This window comes from Mustela lutreola, chromosome 16 (genome assembly GCF_030435805.1).
Source record: "Mustela lutreola isolate mMusLut2 chromosome 16, mMusLut2.pri, whole genome shotgun sequence".
NCBI lineage: Eukaryota > Metazoa > Chordata > Mammalia > Carnivora > Mustelidae > Mustela > Mustela lutreola.
The window spans coordinates 48002915-48024158 of NC_081305.1; the positions used below are offsets into that span (position 1 = coordinate 48002915).

The following is a 21244-nucleotide window of genomic DNA, read 5'->3' on the forward strand; positions in this document are numbered from 1 at the left end:
TGAAAACAGGCTGACCTAAGGTGTTGTTAACCTTGAGTGTTGTTCCATCCACTGTTTTTCTGATTTTCTATTGGGTTGTTTTAGGCCGATGAGGTGTCCTCTGGCTGCTGCTGAGTAGGAACAGGGTTTAAAGTGACCAATTTATGAAACCCTTTTGAGTCTTAGTTTTAGTCCACAGTTAGTGGGGTCCACCAGCAGTGGCTCCCATTTCCAGAGGGTGTCCTTGTTTTCAGCTCGTTTGACATGACACTCGTGAATCCAAGCCCTGATGCCTTCTACTTTTACTGCCGTGGGGGTGGTCAGGATGACATTGAATGGTCCCTTTCAGCGAGGCTCCAAGTTTTTCATTCGGTAGCGATGTATCCAAACCAAGTCTCCGGGTTGGTAAGGAAGCGGTTTTATTTCCATCTCTGTCTCAGTGTAGGCAGCTCAGATCCCTGCGTGTGCTCTTTTTAAGACAGACTGTAGAGCCTACAGTGACTGGAGTACAGACTGATAAGTCATTTCCATTAGGGCAACCTATTGTAGCCATGGGCAGAGTGGAGGGGTTCTCCTGAACATTATTTTTAAAGGGGTAACCTTGTTTAAGTAGGGTGTATATCATGCCCTAGGGAGGAAATTCCACGCCTCCATCGCCAGTCTTCAGAATTAACTTTGTCAAGGTCTCTTGAAGAGTCCAGTTCATTTTTTATTTGTCCAGAGTTCTGGGGCCGGTAGGCACAGTGTAGTTTTCAATTAGTTCCTATGGCCTTAGCCAATGTCTGTGAGACTGAACTCACAAATGCAGGGCCATTGTTTGACCCAATTATGAGAGGCAACCCAAATCTAGGAATTATTTTTTTTTTCTAGTAGCTTTTTGGCTACTATTCCTGCCATCTCATGTTTGGCAGAAAAAGTCTCTACCCAGCCTGAAAAGGTATCCACAAAAACTAACATATACTTGTGTCCATACTTTCCCAGTTTCGTCTCTGTAAAATCCATTTCCCAATAAATTCCTGGTTCCTTACCTCTTCCTCTTTTCCCTCATCCCATTCTAGATTCTCTCGCATTGACCACCTGACATCTACCAACCACATCCTGGGCCATACACCCTAATTTAGAAACCTGGAACTGCTTGCCCATAAGCTCCTTAAGCTTGCGTGTCCCCAAATGAGGGCCCTGATGTATTTGGCTGTCGTGGCCGGCGTGACAAATCGATCAGGAACGTGAGGGTAAGAGGATGGTGAAAAGAAATTAAGAGACAAAAAGATGGGGACAGGAGGAGCACTGAGGAGGATGTCCAACAGTGCTAAGTTTATTCAAAGCATTAAGGCCATATATATAGTGATAATAGGAGAAGCAATACATCTGTGTCTAGTTAAACAACCACGAGTTCCCATAATAAGTTTCACATTTAACTGTATGCAGACCTCATGACGCGAAATGGCTGATGCCAGTACAATTGTTCTGTACTGATACAGCAAACCTGAAAGTAATTTATGGGCTGTACAAGGGTAGCAAGGACCAGCCATGAACTTATAACCCCAACCGAATTGTTCTCATTTGTTTAGCAAGCATGTGGGAAGTCAAGTAGGCAAGTGCACAACACATAGCACAGACCCTTTCTCAGTGCTACTCAACTTTTCCCGTCCTAAACCTTTTGTTAGGTTATTCGGACTTTAAAGGAGGCACAAGGGGCGCCTGGGTGGCTCAGTGGATTAAGCCACTGCCTTCGGCTCGGGTCATGATCTCAGGGTCCTGAGATCGAGTCCCACATTGGGCTCTCTGCTCAGCAGGGAGCCTGCTTCCCTCTCTCTCTCTGCCTGCCTCTCTGCCTACTTGTGATCTCTATCTGTCAAATAAATAAATAAATAAATCTTAAAAAAAAATAAAATAAAAAATAAAGGAGGCACAAGTCAGGGCCTGGTTTGGTCCTCGTCTCAAGCCTTATTGCGGCCTCCCACATTTGGCTTACTAATTTTTTTCCTACTCTTTGAGGAAAAATTAACTTTTCTTCCCTAGTCTTAGCCCAATCCCCTTCATAGTCTGATTTAGTCCATTTTTGTAAATATACTTGCATCCTTGACAAGGAGGACCGTGGCAGCAATTATGCGGAGGCAAGGGGGGAACCCAGCCACTACTAGATCTAGTTTCTTGCTAAGATAGGCTACTGGCCTTTGCCAAGGCCCCAGAGTCTGAGTTAAAACTCCTTTGGCCATTCTTGCCTTTTCATCCACATACAAGTGGAAGGGCTTAGTAACATCTGGGAATGCCCAGTGCTGGGGCACTCAGTAAGGCTGTTTGTAATTCCCAAAATGCTCCTTCTGCCTCAGCTGTCCACTCTACCATAGTGAGTCCTCCCTCAGTTTGTAGAGAGGTCAGGCACTCTCCCCAAACCGCGGTATCCACAGCCTACAGTAGCTCACTGTCCCAAGAAACTCCCTCACTTCTTGGGGGCGTGGTGGAGCTGGGGTATCAGGTGATCACCTGTTTTCTGGACTCAGACAGTGAATGCATTCCTTCATGGAGATCAAAGCCAAAATAAGTGGCATGGCTCTGACAAAGCTGTGCTTTTTTTGTTGACACCCAATACTCTTTCTCCTGCAGAGTCTGTAAGAGAGCTCTCGTCCCCCGCAAGCATGAGTCATAGTCCTCAGCGGCTATCTCTGCTATTCCCACTAACTAAGTCAGGTTCTTCCTTTAAATCCTTCAATTTTCTGAAGTTCCCTCCTTATATTTGGGGCTGACTGACTGGCAAAGGCAAGATCATCTAAACGAGCTGTTGTGCAATTTCTCTGAAGTTTACCTCAAGTTGTCTAGTTTAGGTAAACAAACATTTAAAGACAACAAAATCTAGAACTTAATATCCACAAAGGCGTGTTACTGAAACATAATTTTTCTCTCTAGAATAACCCTCATTTCCAGAGATAGCCAAATCAGGACTAATTTATTTGAAAAACAAGTCCAGATTTAACAAACTTGGCCTAATTATTTACATAAGCTCAGCAAGAACAGTAAGTGATCATATAGATCTTTCAGAATCTGCTTTTTAGGGGCGCCTGGGTGGCTCAGTGGTTTGGGCTGCTGCCTTCGGCTCGGGTCATGATCTCAGGGTCCTGGGATCGAGCCCCGCATCGGGCTCCCTGCTCTGCAGGAAGCCTGCTTCCCTCTCTCTCTCTCTCTCTCTCTGCCTGCCTCTCTGCCTACTTGTGATCTCTGTCTGTCAAATAAATAAATAAAATATTTTAAAATTAAAAAAAAAGAATCTGCTTTTTAAAAAATTTTTTTCAATTTATTTATTTTCAGAAAAACAGTATTCATTATTTTTTCACCACACCCAGTGCTCCATGCAATCTGTGCCCTCTATAATACCCACCACCTGGTACCCCAACCTCCCACCCCCTGCCACTTCAAACCCCTCAGATTGTTTTTCAGAGTCCATAGTCTCTCGTGATTCACCTCCCCTTCCATTTTACCCCAACTCCCTTCTCCTCTCGAACACCCCTTGTCCTCCATGATATTTGTTATGCTCCACAAATAAGTGAAACCATATGATAATTGACTCTCTCTGCTTGACTTTTTCACTCAGCATAATCTCTTCCAGTCCCGTCCATGTTGCTACAAAAGTTGGGTATTCATCCTTTCTGATGGAGGCATAATACTCCATAGTGTATATGGACCACATCTTCCTTATCCATTCGTCCGTTGAAGGGCATCTTGGTTCTTTCCATAGTTTGGTGACCATGGCCATTGCTGCTATAAACATTGGGGTACAGATGGCCCTTCTTTTCACGATATCTGTATCCTTGGGGTAAATACCCAGGAGTGCAATTTCAGGGTCATAGGGAAGCTCTATTTTAGAATCTGTTTTGCTGGAACTTCTTATAAGGAATCTCTCGGCTGAACTTGTAATAGCCTCTCCAGGCCAGAAGCCAAGCCATATACTTGTCATCAGACATGCCTGCAATACCAGTCAATTTGGGTGAATTCATCTTCCTGAGGTCCCCAAAGTATCCTGAGGTTCCTGCACCTGCCAGGAAGTGACATTCTTTACTCACCTGGTGAGGCTGCTGGGAATTCTGCAGGCCAACAGTTTCCAGGGGCTTTATGGCTCCAGGTTTTATAAAGTCAACCTTAGTTCCTTTAAGCTGTCTGGTCATATCCGAGTCTTTCTCAAATATGACATTCCAGTCTAAGCCTTGGTAAAATAATCAGTGTTTCCAATTGTGTTCTGTTATAAGGAGAACAGATTCTTATTGAACTTATGCAAATGACCGATTGTCATGGAAGAAAGAATACTTGCTGAGACCTTTTGAGTTTCAGAGGGTTCAGTTTGAGAGAAAAGTGAATGCTTTGATTTGTTTACAAATGAATATTTTTACATTTCTGTAAGTCACAGACATCTTAAGAAAAAAAAGTTTCCTTAGTCTGGAAAAGCAAACATTAGAGAACCAGAAATGTTTAAAATAACAGATACAACATTAAGAGACATAACATTACAATCTTTCAGTTCATCTAGTCCCATGTTACTAATTCTGGTTTAGTTAGAATGCAGCTCTTATTTCTGGAATTTTTTACCCATTTCAGTTCCAGGATTTCAACATATCAAAGACCTGTATTTGTCCTGAAAGTCTCCCATATGAATTTCCTTTAAGGTGGAATGCATTTTACAAGAGAATTAAAACAATTACAAATGACAAAAACTCAAAATATATTTGGTTAAATATCAAGTGATGACCCTTATCAAAACATTAAAACTTTAGGAAATGCATAGAATCTCTATAATAATTATAGCATTTATCTAAATGTAACCCAAGGTTTATCATTGGTTTAGCAGTACTTCCTGAGTAACTTAGCATACCAATGAAAAGCCTTATGAGTCAAAGAGATCTCATTTATAATTTAAATTTTGTTGGCAACTGTTAAAATCTAAGTTTTAAAGCACATGCTTAAATAGGATTATGGATGTTTAAAATATGATAAAACAAAACAGAAACTGGTTTCTCTGGGAAGGCAAAGAGAAAACCATTTACAGTCTTTTTTTAAACAGCAGATCAATTAATACATAATAGTTAACATTTACTTGAGTGGATCACCAATATAGATTTGTCATGAGAGAGGGCTTTAGTCTTCCTTCCTTAAATACTATGCCTCATTTGAACAGAAACATTTTACAGGAAAAGATTTATTAGTATTTTTTTCCTTCTTGTGAATAAATCCATCAAAACTGATCTAATATGGTCAAATTTTCAAAATATTTCATTGTTTCCTTTTAAACCTATAAACCAAGGCAAATAAAAGTCACTTTCCCCAAGCCTTCTACGACTTACTATATACCCTCAAGTTTAGTTTTTATTATCTCCTTTCATGTTCTGGTGCAACCAGACATTTTTACTTTTAGACAAAACTATTTACTCTCTTAGGCCCTCTTTATTTGTGTGTACAGTTTTTTTAAACTTACTATCAGTCAACTGCCTTTTCTCTGGTTTTTCAGAAAACATTAAAACTTTTGATAAGGTACTTCTGGGTGGCTCAGTTGGTTAAGCAGCTGCCTTCGGCTCGGGTCATGATCCCAGTGTCCTGGGATCAAGTCCCACATTGGGCTCCTTGCTCGGCGGGGAGCCTGCTTCTCCCTCTGCTTCTGCCTGCCATTCTGTCTGCCTGTGCTTGCTCTCTCCCCACCCCCTATCTCTGATAAATAAATAAAATCTTAAAAAATAAAAAAATAAAAAAACTTTTAATAAAAATCTTATGGCGTTTTTCTTTTGGTTATCCATCCTGACCATACCTAATTTTTTTTTTCTGAAAATTTCCCTTCACAAATATTTTACAGCTTTCTTTTGTATCCAGGTTTTTTACCAACCCATTTCCTTACAAAAAAACCATCTCACTTAGGACAAAATTACCTTTTTCTTTAACAAAATCTATTCCCATTCCTCATCTTTCTTATGTGTATCCTACTTTTTTACATATAGGGTTATTTCCTTTAGTTCTGTCAGTCTTAGTTACAGTTAGCAGAATTTTCTATTCTTAGAAACACTTCAGTTTCTAGTGATGGTTAAGTATTAACCAATTGTGAACAGTTACAACAGAATTGCAGTAAGAAGTCAAAAGCATGAACCTACATCAAGTACTCAATGCTTTAGTATTTTATCTCATTTGGTTAAGACCTAGATGTCCATAATTTAATTCCATTTGTCATCCAACCAAAACTTCAAAGTTTCAGGTTACCAAAGACTTTGAAAGTTACTTTAACAATTACCCATTAAAACTTTGAGACAGACAATTAACGATCAGTTCAGTTATTTCTTTGCCAATAGCTTTTAACAAATAGCATGAGCTTATTTGACCTTCAGTAAACTTTGATTGAAGTTTTACATTTACTGCTGTAACTTTAAAGACATGTCTATCTTAATTAAACCAACAAACTTAACTTAGTTCAAATACTGATTTACATTTCACCTGGATCCACTCCACTTTTAATGTTTACCTGAGACACGGGTGAGAAGATCTGGAGTGGGGGGTGTTAGGTCCAGCGGCTGCTCTTCTTGCTCCTTGACAGTGAAGAGGGAAGGAGCCATGGTGCAGGAAGCACTGGGGATAGTCTAGAGGCTAGTTATGCAGGCCACACCCAAGTCAGTTCAGAAACAGAAGGGGGAGTGCTGTCAGAAGGCAGAGAAAGGATTCCCAGTTTTAGAGAGTTTTTCTGGATAAACCTTGTCACCCAACTGGGTGGTTTTACCTTGAAAATCCTTGAAATTCTGGATAACAAGACTTAGGGGTGTCATAGGTCCCTTACTCTCCGCTTGCCCCATTTCTTCAAACACAACAAACAACACAACAGACAACAAAAAGACAAGACAAAGACAACTGCAGACCAGACCCAGCAGCCCTTCCTCAACCAGATATCAAGTCCAAGGGTGTGCAAGATATAATCCCAACTCAAAAATACAACATGCTGGTGGGGATTTTCTTGGCGCCCTGACTGCCTACGGGGACTCGAACTCCCTGGCAGGCCCCCTGACCACCTAAGGGGATTCGAACTCCCTGGCAATCTCCCAGTGGAGGGTTGGGGCATCCCCACATCCACTCCAGCACTGGGGAGCAATGCTGCATCCAGCTTCTCCCTGGTGGGCTATACTCTGGAGTTCTGGAATCAGACAGACAGTCCATATCCTGCAAGATAAAATCTCAAGATCTTACCTCCGGAGGCTTTTCCCAGAAATTCTGATGCTGACTCAGTTCTAGTCGTAGATCCCAGACGAGCCCCTAGAATGTTGAGGCCCATTATCAAAGGAATGAGACTGAGACAAAGTGAAAGTTATGTGAAGCTTTATTCTATGCCAAGCATTAGAAGTCAGACTGACCGGCCAGGGCCCCTCCAAAGAGAGTGACCCCCTCCCGATCTCATAGGCTGGTTTTGTAGGGCATACCAACAGACCTAAGGTATGTGGCTTCTATTGTTAAGGCGTTTACTCCTGGAATCAATACCCGGAACCATACCAGGAACTACTGGGGCGTTTATTCCCAGAATGAAGTCCGTAGATGTAAACAACAATATGGCTACCTAGGCAATATGAAGTCACTCTGGCTAAGCAGGCCCTAATAGTTAAACAGGTTTTAACATTAAATTGGCCCTAATACCCTACACGCAATGCTGAGAAATTGTGACTGCCTCAAGTAAGTCTGCTCCGATGTATGGGTGTCTCTTTTGTGACAAGACTTTGTTGTTGGTGTTTCCTATCCCATAGCAGTTCCCCATGCATCTTATACATGGTCTGCATGCAGTGGTCATGACTGTATAGATGATTATTTCATGCACCAATGAAATGGTTTTGTATCCTACTTCTATTGCTATTTCTGCATTTATTAGCTAGAAATTTTAAAGAAACATAAAGAATTTTCCATAATCTTCTATTCAGGTTCCTCAAAATACAGTCTGTACCAAAAAGGGGAGAAAGAGCTTGATAACATTTGCTCTGTTTAGCGATTTTCAGAATAATTATTTGGATCATTAACATCATCCTCAAACAATAACCAAATACTTTTTGTTTTTGTTTTTGTTTTTGTTTTTTTTTTTTAGAGAGAGAGAGTGAGAGGTGGGAGGACGGTGAAGGGGCAGAGGGAGAGAAAGAATTGGTTTTTTAAAAATTTATTTTAGACAGAAAGAGCACATGAGTGGAGGAAGAGAGGGAGGGAGAGAGAATCCTCAAGCTGACTCCGCACTAAGTGTAGAGACTGATGCGGGGCCCAGTCCCAGGATCCTGAGATCATGACACCAGCTGAAAGCAAGAGTTGGACATTCAACCCACTAAGCTACCCAGGTGCCCCCAAATGTTTATCTCAGGGATAAGATGCCCCCTTTGCACTTGTACTCAGATTATGACCATAGTAGCCACTACCACAGCAGGAAAAAACATTTGTCAGTGGCTCTTCTTTTCAGGTAAGTCTAAGATTTTAAAAATAATTGTATCTGTGTTTGTTAGGGCTGTTGTAAAGGAAATAGAATCGACTGAGTGGCTTATAAACAACAGAGATTTAATTTCTCACAGTTCTGGAGACTGTAAGTCCAAGATCAAGGTGATGGCAGATTTGGTGTCTCATGAGAGCCCACTTTCTGGTTCAAGATAGCTTCTTCACAGTGTCCTCACATGGTGGAAGGGTCAAGGAAACTTCCTAGTATCTCTTTATAAGGGTACCAATTCTACTATTAAGGCAGAGCCCTCACGACCTAATCACCTCTAGGGAGGTGAGGAGACACAGATGGAATTGCTGGGGTTGGAATACTGAGATGTATCCATACATGGAAGAATTTTTTTTTTTTTTTGCATGGGAAATAGGCAAAATGCCACATCATCTGGTTCCTCCTCCTCCTCTTCTCCCTCCCCCCTCCTTTTTTAGTGGGGTAGAGGCAAGGGGAGAGAGAGAGAATCTTAAGCAGGCTTCACGCCCAGCACAGAATCCAATGCGGGGTTCAGTCTCACAACCCTGAGATCATGACCTGAGCAGAAATCAAGAGTTGGATGCTTAACAGACTAAACCACCCAGGCACTCTGGACGTGAAACTCACAAAGTTGACTCTAAAGCTTCAGTCTATTTGGAGAGCAACAAGATGTTTATTAGTTCCAAGTTCTGAGTGAAGGTACTTTGTATCTAAATGATACTATAAAAATAACACTATGATATCTTGTGTTACTCCCCCACACAGTGAATGCGGGAGTAAGTGCCCCTTATGGAGTCTTTAAGCAACACTACAACAAGGCTGTTTAAATTATACACAGTGGCATATGGAATTAAAGGTATCTTTACACTCACAGCTCCTAGAAGAGGTGGCACTGTACCTCATACAAGTGGCCAGATGGGGCCAGGGAACTGGCTAGACCAAGCAGGTGGGGGAGCCCAGAGTGAGGGAGTCAAAGGGGAGTACACAAAAGACTTAAGGGAATTCATTCATGCCCTGGAATGTCACTAGATCACAGGGAAGGATAAGAAAAGGAAGTTGTATAGGGGACTAACCTTATTATCACACCGGGGTACCTGCTCACGTGGGTGGGGTGCTCACAGCCTGATGTAGGACGTTGAGGCAGCAGGAAAACGTGGTTTTATTTTTCTTTTTAAAGATTTTATTATTTATTTGACACACACAGAGAGAGAAAAAGAACACCAGCAGGCAGGCAGAGAGGGGGAAGCAGGCTTCCTGCTGAGCAGAAAACCCGATGCAAGGCTCCATCCCAGGCCTCTGGGATCATGATGACTGAGCCAAACGCAGAGGCTTAACCCTCTGAGCCACCCAGGCGCCCCAAAACGTGGTTTTAAAGCATTTACAGTACAGTGTGACTGCTCGCTCCATGAGGAAATTTAAAATAAAAAGATGAAGAAAACGCAATTTGGGAAACTGCGGAAATTTCGGTGCGTCCCCTTTGTGAGTATCCGATGCTGCCCCGTTCTTCTCTTGAGCCTCCGCGCACCCTCTCCCAGCGCCCGGGTTCTAGAAAGAGCTGAGGAGCATTCCTCACTGGGTAGGAGGCAGGACAAAACTACATTACCCAGAAGGCCGTGCCGCCCGAAGGGGCGTCGCTGGGCCCGCTGGCAGAGGCGGGACTTCCGGCGTCGCGCGTGGACGTGTTTGTGACGTAGCAGGGGTGCGTGCGGGCTGTGAGTTACCGGCGGCTCATCGGGTGAACGGGGAACGGCGGCGACTGGCCTCGCCCGCACACCTGCGGGACGCAGGGGTGGGCGGGCTGAGCCCGCAGGAGCCCCGCGGCCCGATGGCGCGGTCCCTGGATCCGGCGCAGGTGAGTGGGCGTGCGGGCAGGCGGTGTCCTGCGCCCCTGAGCTTCGCCGCTTCGGGTGGGGACTTCTCCGCTCCAGAAGGCAGGTCGGGGTCCCGTGGGGGAGCGCCTATCTCTTTGGCAGCGGGTGGGATGCTGTGTGGAAGGGACAGGTGTGGCTCCTGCAGTCCTCCCCGGTTCCCGCCCCGCTCCGACCCGAGTGTCCAGACCTGTAGTGCCCAGCGCGGATTCTGGCCGCGCCCCTTCCCGACCCCGTGACCTTGAGCGAGGTCCTCTCCCGCGCTGGACTCTTTTTTTCTCAGGTGTGAAACGGAGGAGTATGTACAGTTCCTCGTCCTGGGTTGAGGGAACTAGAAAGGGTCCGTGGGTGTTGTGTGTCCCCGGTGTCCAGCAGGGTCCCGGGAGCATCGCTCTGGGACCTCTCTCCTCGGAGATGTCTCCTGAGCCTGTGTTGGTCTTGGCTCAGCCCAGTGGGAGTCTGACCTCTGCCCCTTCCTGGCCTCTAGCCGCTAAAGCTAAGGGCTGGGGTGGAGGAGCTGCAGGAGTGATTTTTTGGAATTGCTGCTGTGCTAGGGCAGAAAAGACGGAAGGGCAGGCTGGGGGCTAGGAAGGCCAGGCAGTTTATCTTTCCGTTAACAGCAAATGGAGCTGGCTTTCCCCTGACAGTAGTGAATCTGTTTTCGCTCAGTTTAAGACACTCAGATTTGAAAAATGAGTCCATTCAAATGGCCGGTGATGATAGTGTGCAGTAGCGTGTGCCATTGGACACAAACGCACAAGGGGATCCAGGTGAGTCTCCAGCAGTCAGCCCTGTTGTACCCTCTTCATAGCCTTGATCATGGTGAGCGCTTTTCTCACTCCCATCCACCGGGCACCCTCCCTCACTTTATTTCAGACCCACTCCAGTGTGCCATCCTGAAAGATGCCTTCCGTGTTGCCCCATGTAAAGTGGACTACAATCTTTTTAGTCTCCTTACTCTATTTTCTTGTCTTTAGATTCTTTAGGGCCCTCTGACATTGTCTTGCTGATTTTAGTTGCTTATTTAGGATGTGTTTCCAGCCCTGGATGGTGAGCGCCTATTGCTGCCCTATGCCAAGATCTAGAACGGCCTGGGCTTGTAAAAGGTACTCAGTAAATAGTTGAATGAGTGAATGGGTCTCCCCCTCAGGGGCTCCCATCATACTTAGATCAAATGCACGCAGCCCCCTCTCTGGCCCTCAGGGCTCTGTTCCTCAGTGCTCCCCTTCAGATCTTCCCATGCTCACTGCACCCAGTTGGGTGGTACTGAACTTGCCAAAGTCCTTCCCATATTGCAGCCATTGCCCTTGCACTTCCCTTCGTCCCAGGTCCTGTCCCCACGTCCCTGCAGGGCTGTGCCCTGTACTCTCTACTCTTGTGCATCCATGTCACCACTTAAAATAGCCTTTTTTAAGGTGCTTGTTTTCTGGTAATGCTGTCATCTTTTACTGGATGTTCAGATTCTTTCTTTGCTCCTTGAAAGTGAGACTGTGGGAAACTTTCTAGAGCTTCCTGAGCCTCCGGCTGCTGGAGGTAATGGTGGCATTCACCTTGTGGGCTGTGGGAGGGTTAGGAAAAGTCACAAAATACATTGAACACATTCCAGGCCAGGCACTCCACTGTTTGCCATGTGAACATTTTCTCTTTACTTCTCAGAACTGCCTGGTGAAGTGGGAACGATTAATTGTACTGATGTGGAAGTCAAGGCTTAGAGAAATGATGGGGTGTCCACCCCATGGTCACAGCTGGCAAGTGTCTGCTTCAAGAGTCTTAATAAAGTCCCTGGGAGTCTGGATCCAGAATAGGGGATTTTAAGTCACTTTATCTCCGTGTGAAGCCCTCAGCTGGGGCGGGCACAAGGGGAGGACCAGGGAGACTGAGCTACTGTTGCTGCAGTTCTCATTGTTGGGATTATCATCGCAATCACTTTCCCCGTTCTTCTGATGTCCCAGATCACCTACTGTCTGCCCCCACGGTCTTCCTGGGAATGCTACTGTCTGTTATCTCCAGCAGCTTCCCAGAGGAGGTTTTCTCTCAGCCATGACTGCATTATGTCCAAAGGCTGCATGTGTCTCCCCCTTGAGCCCAGCACAGAGCTCTGCTCTCAGGAGGCCTCATTGAGTCAGGCCTGGGTCTCTCCATATCTTGACCAGAGACTGAGTTATAGGGTTGTGACCCCATCCAGCAGCACAAGATCAACATCATTACCTCTGTTTGATTTTTCAGGTTTTGGTGACCTTCAAGGATGTGGCTGTGACCTTCACCCAGGAAGAGTGGGGACATCTGGACCTGGACCAGAGGGCCCTGTACCAGGAGGTGATGCTGGAGACCTGTGGGCTTCTGGTCTCATTGGGTAAGGGCTCACCTCTCATCCCTGTGGGGCAGCCCACCCTTCTTGATTCCTGGCTGATTAAGAAGGTCACAGGAGCCATCTTCCGTCTTCCCCAAAGACCCTGCAGTTTTCTGAGTCCTTGTCCTTCTACCTGGTCTCCCTGTGTCAGGTCTGCATTAGGGATCATTTGGAGAGAAACAGCCTTCTTCTGAACGCAGACTCACCCCAAGACTCAGCACACTCAGGCTGCGGTCTGATGTCCATATTCTAGACTACACAGGAGTCTCTTGGGTTAGGCGTCCGGGGCCCAGTTAGTACAGCTGTGAGTGATGGGTTGTTCTCAGGAGAGAGGGTAAGTCAGGCACATCCCCATATTTGTCATCAGTGCCCCAGGGATCTTCCTGAACAACACGGTCTCTGTAAAAAGACCCGTGGTGTCTTCATGATCATCACATGTTCTCCTGAGGCCTAGGTCACAGCCCTCCACTGGAGCAGGAGATGCTTTAGAAAGTGCACAGGAATGTCACAAAATGCCAGGGGTGGACACCTTGAGAAAGCCAGTCCTTTGACCGCCTCTGTCTAGAATGCTGATTGTTGTCAAGAGAAAGTCTCAGAACAGTGCTGAGTATTTCAGGTGCCCTAATTGTGGGTAATTTTTCCAGCAGAAGGAACAGCCTCTGGCTCACAATCCGGAGCTCTCTGCATGAACTTGCTGGGCTCTAATGGCATTACTTTGATTCTGTTGTTTTGATGGTAACCTGCCATTTGTGGAAAGTGAACTTGACTCTTTTCATTTACCACAGCAAAACAAAGAGTTCCATTTGAGAACAAAACACTTAACAAAAATTAAATGGGGTCCATTTAAAGAGAAGCCATCAGTGACAATGACGCCCTGTGTGTGAGAATACAGACCAGTCACTCTGAGTTAGGTGGGAAGGTGGATGCCAGTTCTTAGATGAGTTGTGATGAGTTGTAGGAGAATTAGGGGAACTTAGGAGTATTTAGCCAGGTGGTCATAACCCATCATGGGTGCTGCAAAGAAGGCATCTCAGGGAGTGACATTGGAACTAAGCATTGAAGCTTGGAGGGGAGGTGGAGGAGGGGTTCCAGGTAGAGGAACCATATAAGAAAAGGCCCTGAGGGGAGAGTGGGCTCAACTCCTGTCAGAGCCAAAGGAACGTCTGGTTCACCTTTTCTGCTGCCCCTCAGTGCCAGGCACATAGGACACATCGGTGACCGTTACTGAGACCTGCCTGAATGAGTCCCAGCCTGAGGGTCAGAATCTGCCAGTGGAGACTTCCGTGGGTCCTGATACCTCAGCCCTTGAAATGCTGTGCGGAACCCACCTGGCTGTGTTGAGCCGTATCTGGCTGCATGAAACAAAAACAAGCTGGAAAGTGGCTTTCCTTGAAGGAAATTCCCCATCTCGCCTAATGGGAAGCCCCAGGGTGGGGCTGCCCTGGATTGGAGGTTGCAGTTACATAGTTCTGTCCTCAGTGATATGAAGGTTCTCTCTGCTCCTCTTCCTGGACCAGGCATCAGCCTGTTCCTCAGGCTGGCGCTTTTGCAGGCCTGTGGGGTGCTGCAGCTAGGACTGGGGAAGCAGCCTCCTTGTTCAGCCTCCTTTCATGCTGGAATAAAGGCTTTGTCTTCAGCTCAGGTTACCTGCCTGTCTCAGATTACCAGTCCCATCAGAGATGCCATTCACTGATTTCTTCCCCTGGCAGGTTTTAGTTCTCTTGGGGAGAGAGAATTCCCTAGCGAGAGAGCCCAGAAATACTGATGGCTAGGCCTCAGCCCAAGCACTTTTGTTTCTTTCTGTTTGAGGTTGGAACCAAGCATCCCTAAGTGTTTCTGAAGCACAGGGTGTTCGAGAACAGCGACTTAGATTAATTACAGAATCCCTTCTGGAAGGAGGGGCTCACCTTCCTGGGGTCCCATGGCTGTGTGTGAAATGGCTTTTGCCGATGAGATTCAAAGACATTGATGTTGTCTGGACGGACAGGACTATCTTCTGTGGCAGTTGAAGCCAAGAATGAGATTTGTGCACTTGGTTTTCAGGTCACACATCAGCATTTTCTTCACAGCTTCATCCAGGTCTTGGCCCTGCCATGAAGTCCCACATGGGATGGAGATACTGCTTTTTTCTCATACACCACGACCTGTTTCTTTCTCCATCAACAGGGCATCCAGTTCCCAAAGCAGAGTTTGCCCACCTGCTGGAGCATGGGCAGGAGCTGTGGACAGGAAAGGGAGGCCTCTCCCATAGCACCTGCTCAGGTAGGAGCAGACAGGTGGTTGGGGGTTGTGGGGTGGTCAGGGAGCCTTCAGCAGGCAAGGAACCAGTGCCTCTGAACTTGTGAGCTCTTGGTCACATTCCTGGAGAACTGAATGAGAATGGAGTCTGCTAGTCTCTCAGATGAAGAAATTGTGCTTTGAAGAAGAAAGTAACCCATCCAAGACCACTCACTTGGTAGAGGCAGGACTGGAACAATGGCTTTCTGGCTGCAGAATGCGCTTAACCACCACGTGATGCCTCCCAGCAGAGCAGAAGCTTGTCATTTATACCATTGGTCTCGGAGTGTCCCTCCATCCCTCTTCTTCAGTCTTAATTCTCTTCCTTTCATGATCACCCTTCATTGTTGGCTTCACCAGGCATCTGGGGCCCTCTCTTCCTTTAACTGTTCAGCACTCCCCAAGAGTGACCCTACCCATGCTTGTTCGTTCCATTCCAACCCAGTGCTCCTTTCCTCTTCCTCTCTCTGGCAATTCTAATTCTCCATTAGGACTTAGCTCATGGGACACTTCTATGGGAAGATGACCTCTTTTTCTTCCCAGTCCTATTTGGGGCCACTTCTGTGTACTCTCTTAACACCAAGAGATACCAATTCTTGAAGCAAATACCCCACAGACAGTGTTCTCAAAATTGTCCTCCCTCCTCTTCTCCGGACTGTGAGGAGGGGTCTCCACTCCAGATCCTCGGTTCCCTGGTCCAGCCTGTCCTTGGGTTTTTCCCTTGAATGGTGTCAAGGCTACAAGGACCGTAGACAGTCATGGGAAACCCAGGATCCAGAGGTGGGGAACACAGCAGTCCCGGGGCGCTGTTTCACTCTCACTTTCCCACTGAAGTGTTGAGTTTGTTTCTTCCGTATTGAATCACTAGAAGTCCCCGTCTGTGTGTTGGCTTCTCTGCAGGTGACAGCATGAGACTTCAGACCAGGGACCCAAGCACTCCTCAGCTGGTTTTGTCTGAGGGAGTCTTGCTCCAGGGAAGCCTGACTCAGGGATCTTCAAAGGACTCCAGGTTGGCGCACACCAAGGATTGGGAAGGGCTTGTGCAAATGCAGAAAGGTCAGTTGAAGCCTGGGACAGATGCTCAAAAAGAGACCCATCTTGGGAAAATGAGCCTTGAAGATGATGGTTTGGGGACAGAGGATAATCTGCACTCCTGGGTGTTACAGGAAAGAGTGTCTCAGGGACATGTTCTCCATGACTGTGACCCACAGGGACGCAGTAAAGGCTGTACGATTCATGCCGGGAATATTGTCTACAAATGCAAGCAGTGTGGGAAGGGTTTTAACCGGAAGTGGTACCTCGTTCGACATCAGCGGGTTCACACTGGAATGAAGCCCTATGAATGCAATGCATGTGGGAAAGCCTTTAGCCAGAGCTCAACCCTTATTCGCCACTACCTCATTCATACCGGGGAGAAACCATACAAGTGCGTGGAGTGCGGGAAGGCCTTCAAACGCAGGTCCTACCTCATGCAGCACCATCCAATTCACACTGGGGAGAAGCCCTACGAGTGCAGCCAGTGTCGAAAGGCCTTCACCCACCGCTCTACTTTTATTCGGCATAACAGGACCCACACTGGAGAAAAACCCTTTGAGTGCAAAGAATGTGAGAAATCCTTCAGCAACAGAGCACATCTGATTCAGCACTACATCATCCACACGGGAGAAAAGCCCTACGATTGCATGGAGTGTGGGAAGGCCTTCAGATGCAGCTCGGAACTCACGCAGCACCAGCGGATTCACACCGGGGAGAAGCCCTATGAGTGTGCCCAGTGTGGGAAAGCCTTTCACCGGAGCACGTACCTCCTTCAGCACTCTGTCATCCACACGGGGGAGACACCGTACAAGTGCCTCGAGTGTGGGAAGGCCTTCAAACGCAGGTCACACCTCCTGCAGCACCAGCGGGTTCATACTTGAGAGAAGTGCTCTTGATGCCATGAATGTAGAAAGGCCTTCGCCTGCTTCTGCTCTTCTGTCCGTCATGAGGGGAGCACAGTGGAGGAAACAAAAAACAAAAACCCTCTCAGTATAAAGAATGTCGGAGAGGTTGTTTTTGGGTCTTCAGGCACATGAGTGGTCATACTGGAAAGGAGGCCTGTGATGCAGTGAACATGAGAAAGCCTCCAGCCACTGCTCTCCGCCCACTCATCATGGGGTTCACACTGGAGAGAATTTTGAGAAGGCAGGTCACCCATGGGTCCACCTCTGTCTGCGTCAGAGAAAGCCTCAGGGAAACACATTCTGAAGGCAACTACTGAGGAGTCATTTTAGCCAGAAGAAGATACTTAACCATCTGAGAATGTGTAACAAACGGGAACCACATCCTTGTCATTACTGTGAGAAAACCTGTGACAGGTCAGCACTTAAGAGTCAGATGGAATGGGACACAGCGTAGGCCTTACTGTGAGAAGGATGTGGGAGACAGGCAGTGGGTACTGTGCACTTACAAAGACTTCCGACCACACATTTTCCCCTTGGTTGATGCTTAGAAAGCCATCTCAGCATTTTTTTTTTTTAAAGAAGAAGGAAAAGGGGATGGAAATCTAGACTGTAAATGGAAAAAACAAATGTCTTCACAAACTTTCAGATTTCCCTGCCAAACCTCTTACAGTTTTTCATCAGTTTTATTATTTTGGTTGGGGGGAATGTTGGAGAGAAAGGGTCTCAGCCCTTCATTTTTATGTGTGTTTATGGCTCTTCTGTGTCAGGAAGCTGTCGTGAGGACAACTCTAGAGACGTTTGCTGGAAGCCTTGTTGCACACATCTCTACCCACAAGGAGCATCATTCTTTGTGAGAAATGTCAAGTCTGAGTCATGAGGTACTTGAACTTAGAAGGTTAGAATTCTGAAAGTAACATCACCTGCCACTTGCCTCTGATGTCTGAGAGCAGGGTCCGCATACAGCCGCATTAAAATATGCTCCCTTGGGACTGCTTAAGGCTTTGGTATTTATAAGTAAAACTCCTGTTTCTATGGTTTTTAAATGCCCAGTGTTTTCTCTTCCTCCCTATTTCTTGATTCCATTCTGCTCTTATGTTTTCTTCATTTTCCCCTGACAAATGTGGAGGTGGACTTCTCAGCCAGGACCTAATTCTTTTGTGTTGTTGGGGTTTCACAGGTTAATCTCGTGGGGAGGACTATGCATTCCACAGGCCCTCTCCACAGCCTTCTGGGGCTTACATTATTGCTAAAATCAGTGAGATGAAACACTCAGCTGAGGCAAAGTCATGATATGCCCAGAAAAACAGTATTCTCATTGTCTGATCTTATAAATGTGAAGTTTGGTTTCAAATAAAGTGTCAGGGATTTGAAGAGGAGACTCCAGTTGTGTACATGCAGGGGTTGGGTTTGTGTGGGCTTCACAGTTGCCACCGTGGACATCCTGTTCCTTGGGTGCCAGCATTGGAGGTGGTCATTTGAAATTCATCCTGTGGACTGTCCTTCAACCCTAGTTTTCAAGGTACACAAGGTAATCAATGTTAATGGGTTAAACATGTACAGAAAAAATAAAAAGTGATTATTTCCTCACTTGGAGCTTTCCTCACATCATTTTAAAAGACTACATACACAGTTCACATGTTCATAGTGGGCCTGAGCCTTTTTTGTGACACACATAGTATGATTGCCTTCTTTGTGAGTTCGTAAGAGTTTTTGTTTGATAGTGTGCATGGTTTTTTGTTCTTTGGAAAGGACATTTGACTCAAAAGACCCCTGCCCTCTTCTCTCCTCTCTCTGGAGGATGGTATATGTTGTAGCTGTGGTTGTACTTGTGGCTGAGCTGTGAACTTCAACAACTTCAAGTTCTTGTGAACTTCAAGAGAGTTGGAGAAACCCCTTTGGAAACATCATGGTTTTTACCAAAGGTTCTTCTTTGCATGCCTGGAATGCTGACCCCAGTTTGTTCCAAAGCAGGAGTGATGCATTTTCCACTAGATGGACATCTGAGGATTGGTTCCCTCAACTCCAAGGTCTTCGCATATAGTCTTAACATGTTCAGTGCCAGGACCTACTATATATTTGCTGCTGGCTCGGCAGGGGTCTCCTGAGACCTCCATCCTTCCTCCACATGACCACTTCTGTGTTCTGGGCACACTGAGGAGTGGGGTGCCTGGGTGACTGAGGTGGCAGTCCTGTCCTTGAGCACGGAGGGAGCTTAATGCCTAGGGTAGGTGAGCAAAGTACACTGGAATCTAAAAAGACAAGGAAGTTGAGCACATGGCTTTGCCGGATTCTTAACCACCTTGAAAATTTTGTCTCCAAAACAGGATTCTTCTCCATAGGTGAGTGTACTCAGGATACTCAACTTGAAGGGAGGGTGGTAGTGACTTAGTAAAGTTAGGATAAGCAGCAGAGTGGATTCTTATAAATGGATAAGAAAGTGAAGGTGACATTTAGTGCTCCAAGAAATCATTTATTGTATATCTTATGAGTGTCTTGGATTCTTTTAGATATATGAGTTGCACAAAACTGCCACTTGTAGACGGTGCACGGGAGAAGAATGAGGCACAAACAAGTCAGCTGCAAGAGCAAGGGAGCAGGGGACAATAGCAGAAAAGACTTGCCCCGGAACAACTCAGTCCCGTTTTTATTAGGTATAGACAGTAATCAACAGAAGGGCTGAAGAAGGCCACATATTCATTCATATGCCTTGTAGATAAACAAGAAGGAAGGCAAAATACGTCTGGTCAAGCAGTATAAAGTTTATAGTTGAGCAGCACATTCAAGGAGTTCATCAAATTAGCCACGGGTGCTCTCAGGGGAAGGGGAGATAGGGGAGAATGAAGCAGTTGGCGTTCTGGCCTGAGTGGCCCCGGGCGTCCCCCGCTGCTTGGCTTCAAAGCCCTATATGGTCCCTTCCCCCAGAGGCCTGTTGCCAGTATATGTTTTTCTTAAGGCTGCATCTAAACATGCTTGGTAACTTATTTCTCATGGGTTTTATTTTAAGTAGTACATTGTTCTGAGGGACAGTTACACAAAACAAAGGAATTTTGCCCTCATGGAACCTACTTTTCTGGGTGAGGAAATGCAATGTTCCTAACTCCCATAGCACGTGAGAAGGGGATGGGTTCTGTGGAAAAGAGGGGAGCAGGACGGCAGTGAAGAAAAAGGGAGGAGTCCTGACATTAGGATGTTTGCATTAGGGCTGGTACAGATGATGCGTTCTGGCATTTATTTTAGATGGTGAAAGAACCATCTATTTCTTTCTTTCTAATGTGTATGTGTATGTTTTTCCTGGCCGTACAGCATGAGGTAGTTTCTGTGGAGTAATGCTGAAGGCCAAGTGATCCCAATTTTTTTTCTTTTGTCTCTGATCTTAGGTGAAATATTAACATCATACATATGGCGTGTGTTGTAGAATATTTCCAGTGTTTAAGGAAAACCCATTCTACGCTTAAAAAAAAGCCAAAAATGGGTGAATTAGCATCAAATGATATCTTTTGCGTCATCTGAGTTGATTATGATACATACATTTTGTATGAAGTGGTAAAATGTGTTGATTTTTGAATTTTTAAAAACTTCAGTTTTCAACTTATAGTACAAAAATAGTACAAGATACTCATGTATAAATTCTGCCCAGATTAAACAGTTGTTTGTTCTGTGTCTTTTGTTTTATCAGTCTCTCCCCACACACGTACATGTGTGGGTTTCTGAACAATCCAAATTAATGGGGAGATACATTGCCTCCATACAAGTGGATGCTTTGGTGCATGTTTCTTAAGGGCACATTTTATATGATCAGAATATTATAATCAGGATATTCAGTATTGGTAAAATACTATTAAGTAATCCACAGGGCATGTCCAGATGTTACCATTGGTCCTAATACTGCCCCTTGGTGTCTACGGGTCTGTGAGCAAACCCAGAACAGCATGAGCATTTGGTTGTCACTGTTCTCCACTCCTTAATGAAGCAGTTAATCAGGCTTTGAGTTCCATGGACATGACATGTCATATAGTTTGTAGAATTTCCCTCTGTTTCTCTAATGTTTCCTAATGGTGATATTTTGCTCTTGCATTGTTTTATACTGAAATCACAGAAATGGTGCTGTATGTTTCATAGTACATCATATCGGGAGGTACGTGGTATCCGTATTTACCAATACGGATAGTAACTTCAGTCACTTCTGTAAGTTTGTGTTCTTGACTCAAGAATTACTATTTCCCTTTATTTTTTGTAACATTTTAAGAGTTTATTTGAGCAAAAGGTGATTCAAATCAGGGCAGCATCTAATCTAGCAGATAGAAGGGAACTCCAAGGAGCTGTACAAAATGAAATACTTTGATAAGGGAGAAGGAAGTAGGAACAAAGAAGTGATCCTAGGCAAAAG

At 45.5% G+C, this 21244-nt stretch overlaps 2 protein-coding genes across 2 annotated transcripts in view; one reads left to right on the forward strand and one right to left on the reverse strand.

Annotated features, from left to right (window-relative positions):
• Positions 1 to 10096: 10096 nt before the first annotated feature.
• Positions 10097 to 18444, forward strand: ZNF550 (zinc finger protein 550). Its single transcript, XM_059152428.1, has 4 exons — positions 10097 to 10274; positions 12517 to 12643; positions 14807 to 14902; positions 15818 to 18444. Exons 1-4 carry the CDS (start codon positions 10248 to 10250, stop codon positions 16831 to 16833), a joined length of 1266 nt encoding a protein of 421 aa, XP_059008411.1. The 5' UTR covers positions 10097 to 10247; the 3' UTR covers positions 16834 to 18444.
• Positions 16762 to 21244, reverse strand: part of LOC131818188 (zinc finger protein 549-like) — a 43621-nt gene continuing 39138 nt past the window's right edge. Inside the window, exon 3 of the mRNA XM_059152441.1 lies at positions 16762 to 16888. Within this exon, the coding sequence (XP_059008424.1) occupies positions 16824 to 16888 (65 nt within the window). The 3' untranslated portion in view covers positions 16762 to 16823. The remainder of the gene's footprint in view (positions 16889 to 21244) is intronic.

What these genes read in the sequence shown, in the direction of transcription:
- ZNF550 (XM_059152428.1), top strand. Translation starts at nt 10,248, where the DNA reads ATGGCGCGGTCCCTGGATCCGGCGCAG. An exon ending in GGTCCCTGGATCCGGCGCAG is followed by an intron (nt 10,275 to 12,516) that starts GTGAGTGGGCGT and finishes TTGATTTTTCAG; the next exon opens with GTTTTGGTGACCTTCAAGGA. An exon ending in TGGGCTTCTGGTCTCATTGG is followed by an intron (nt 12,644 to 14,806) that starts GTAAGGGCTCAC and finishes CTCCATCAACAG; the next exon opens with GGCATCCAGTTCCCAAAGCA.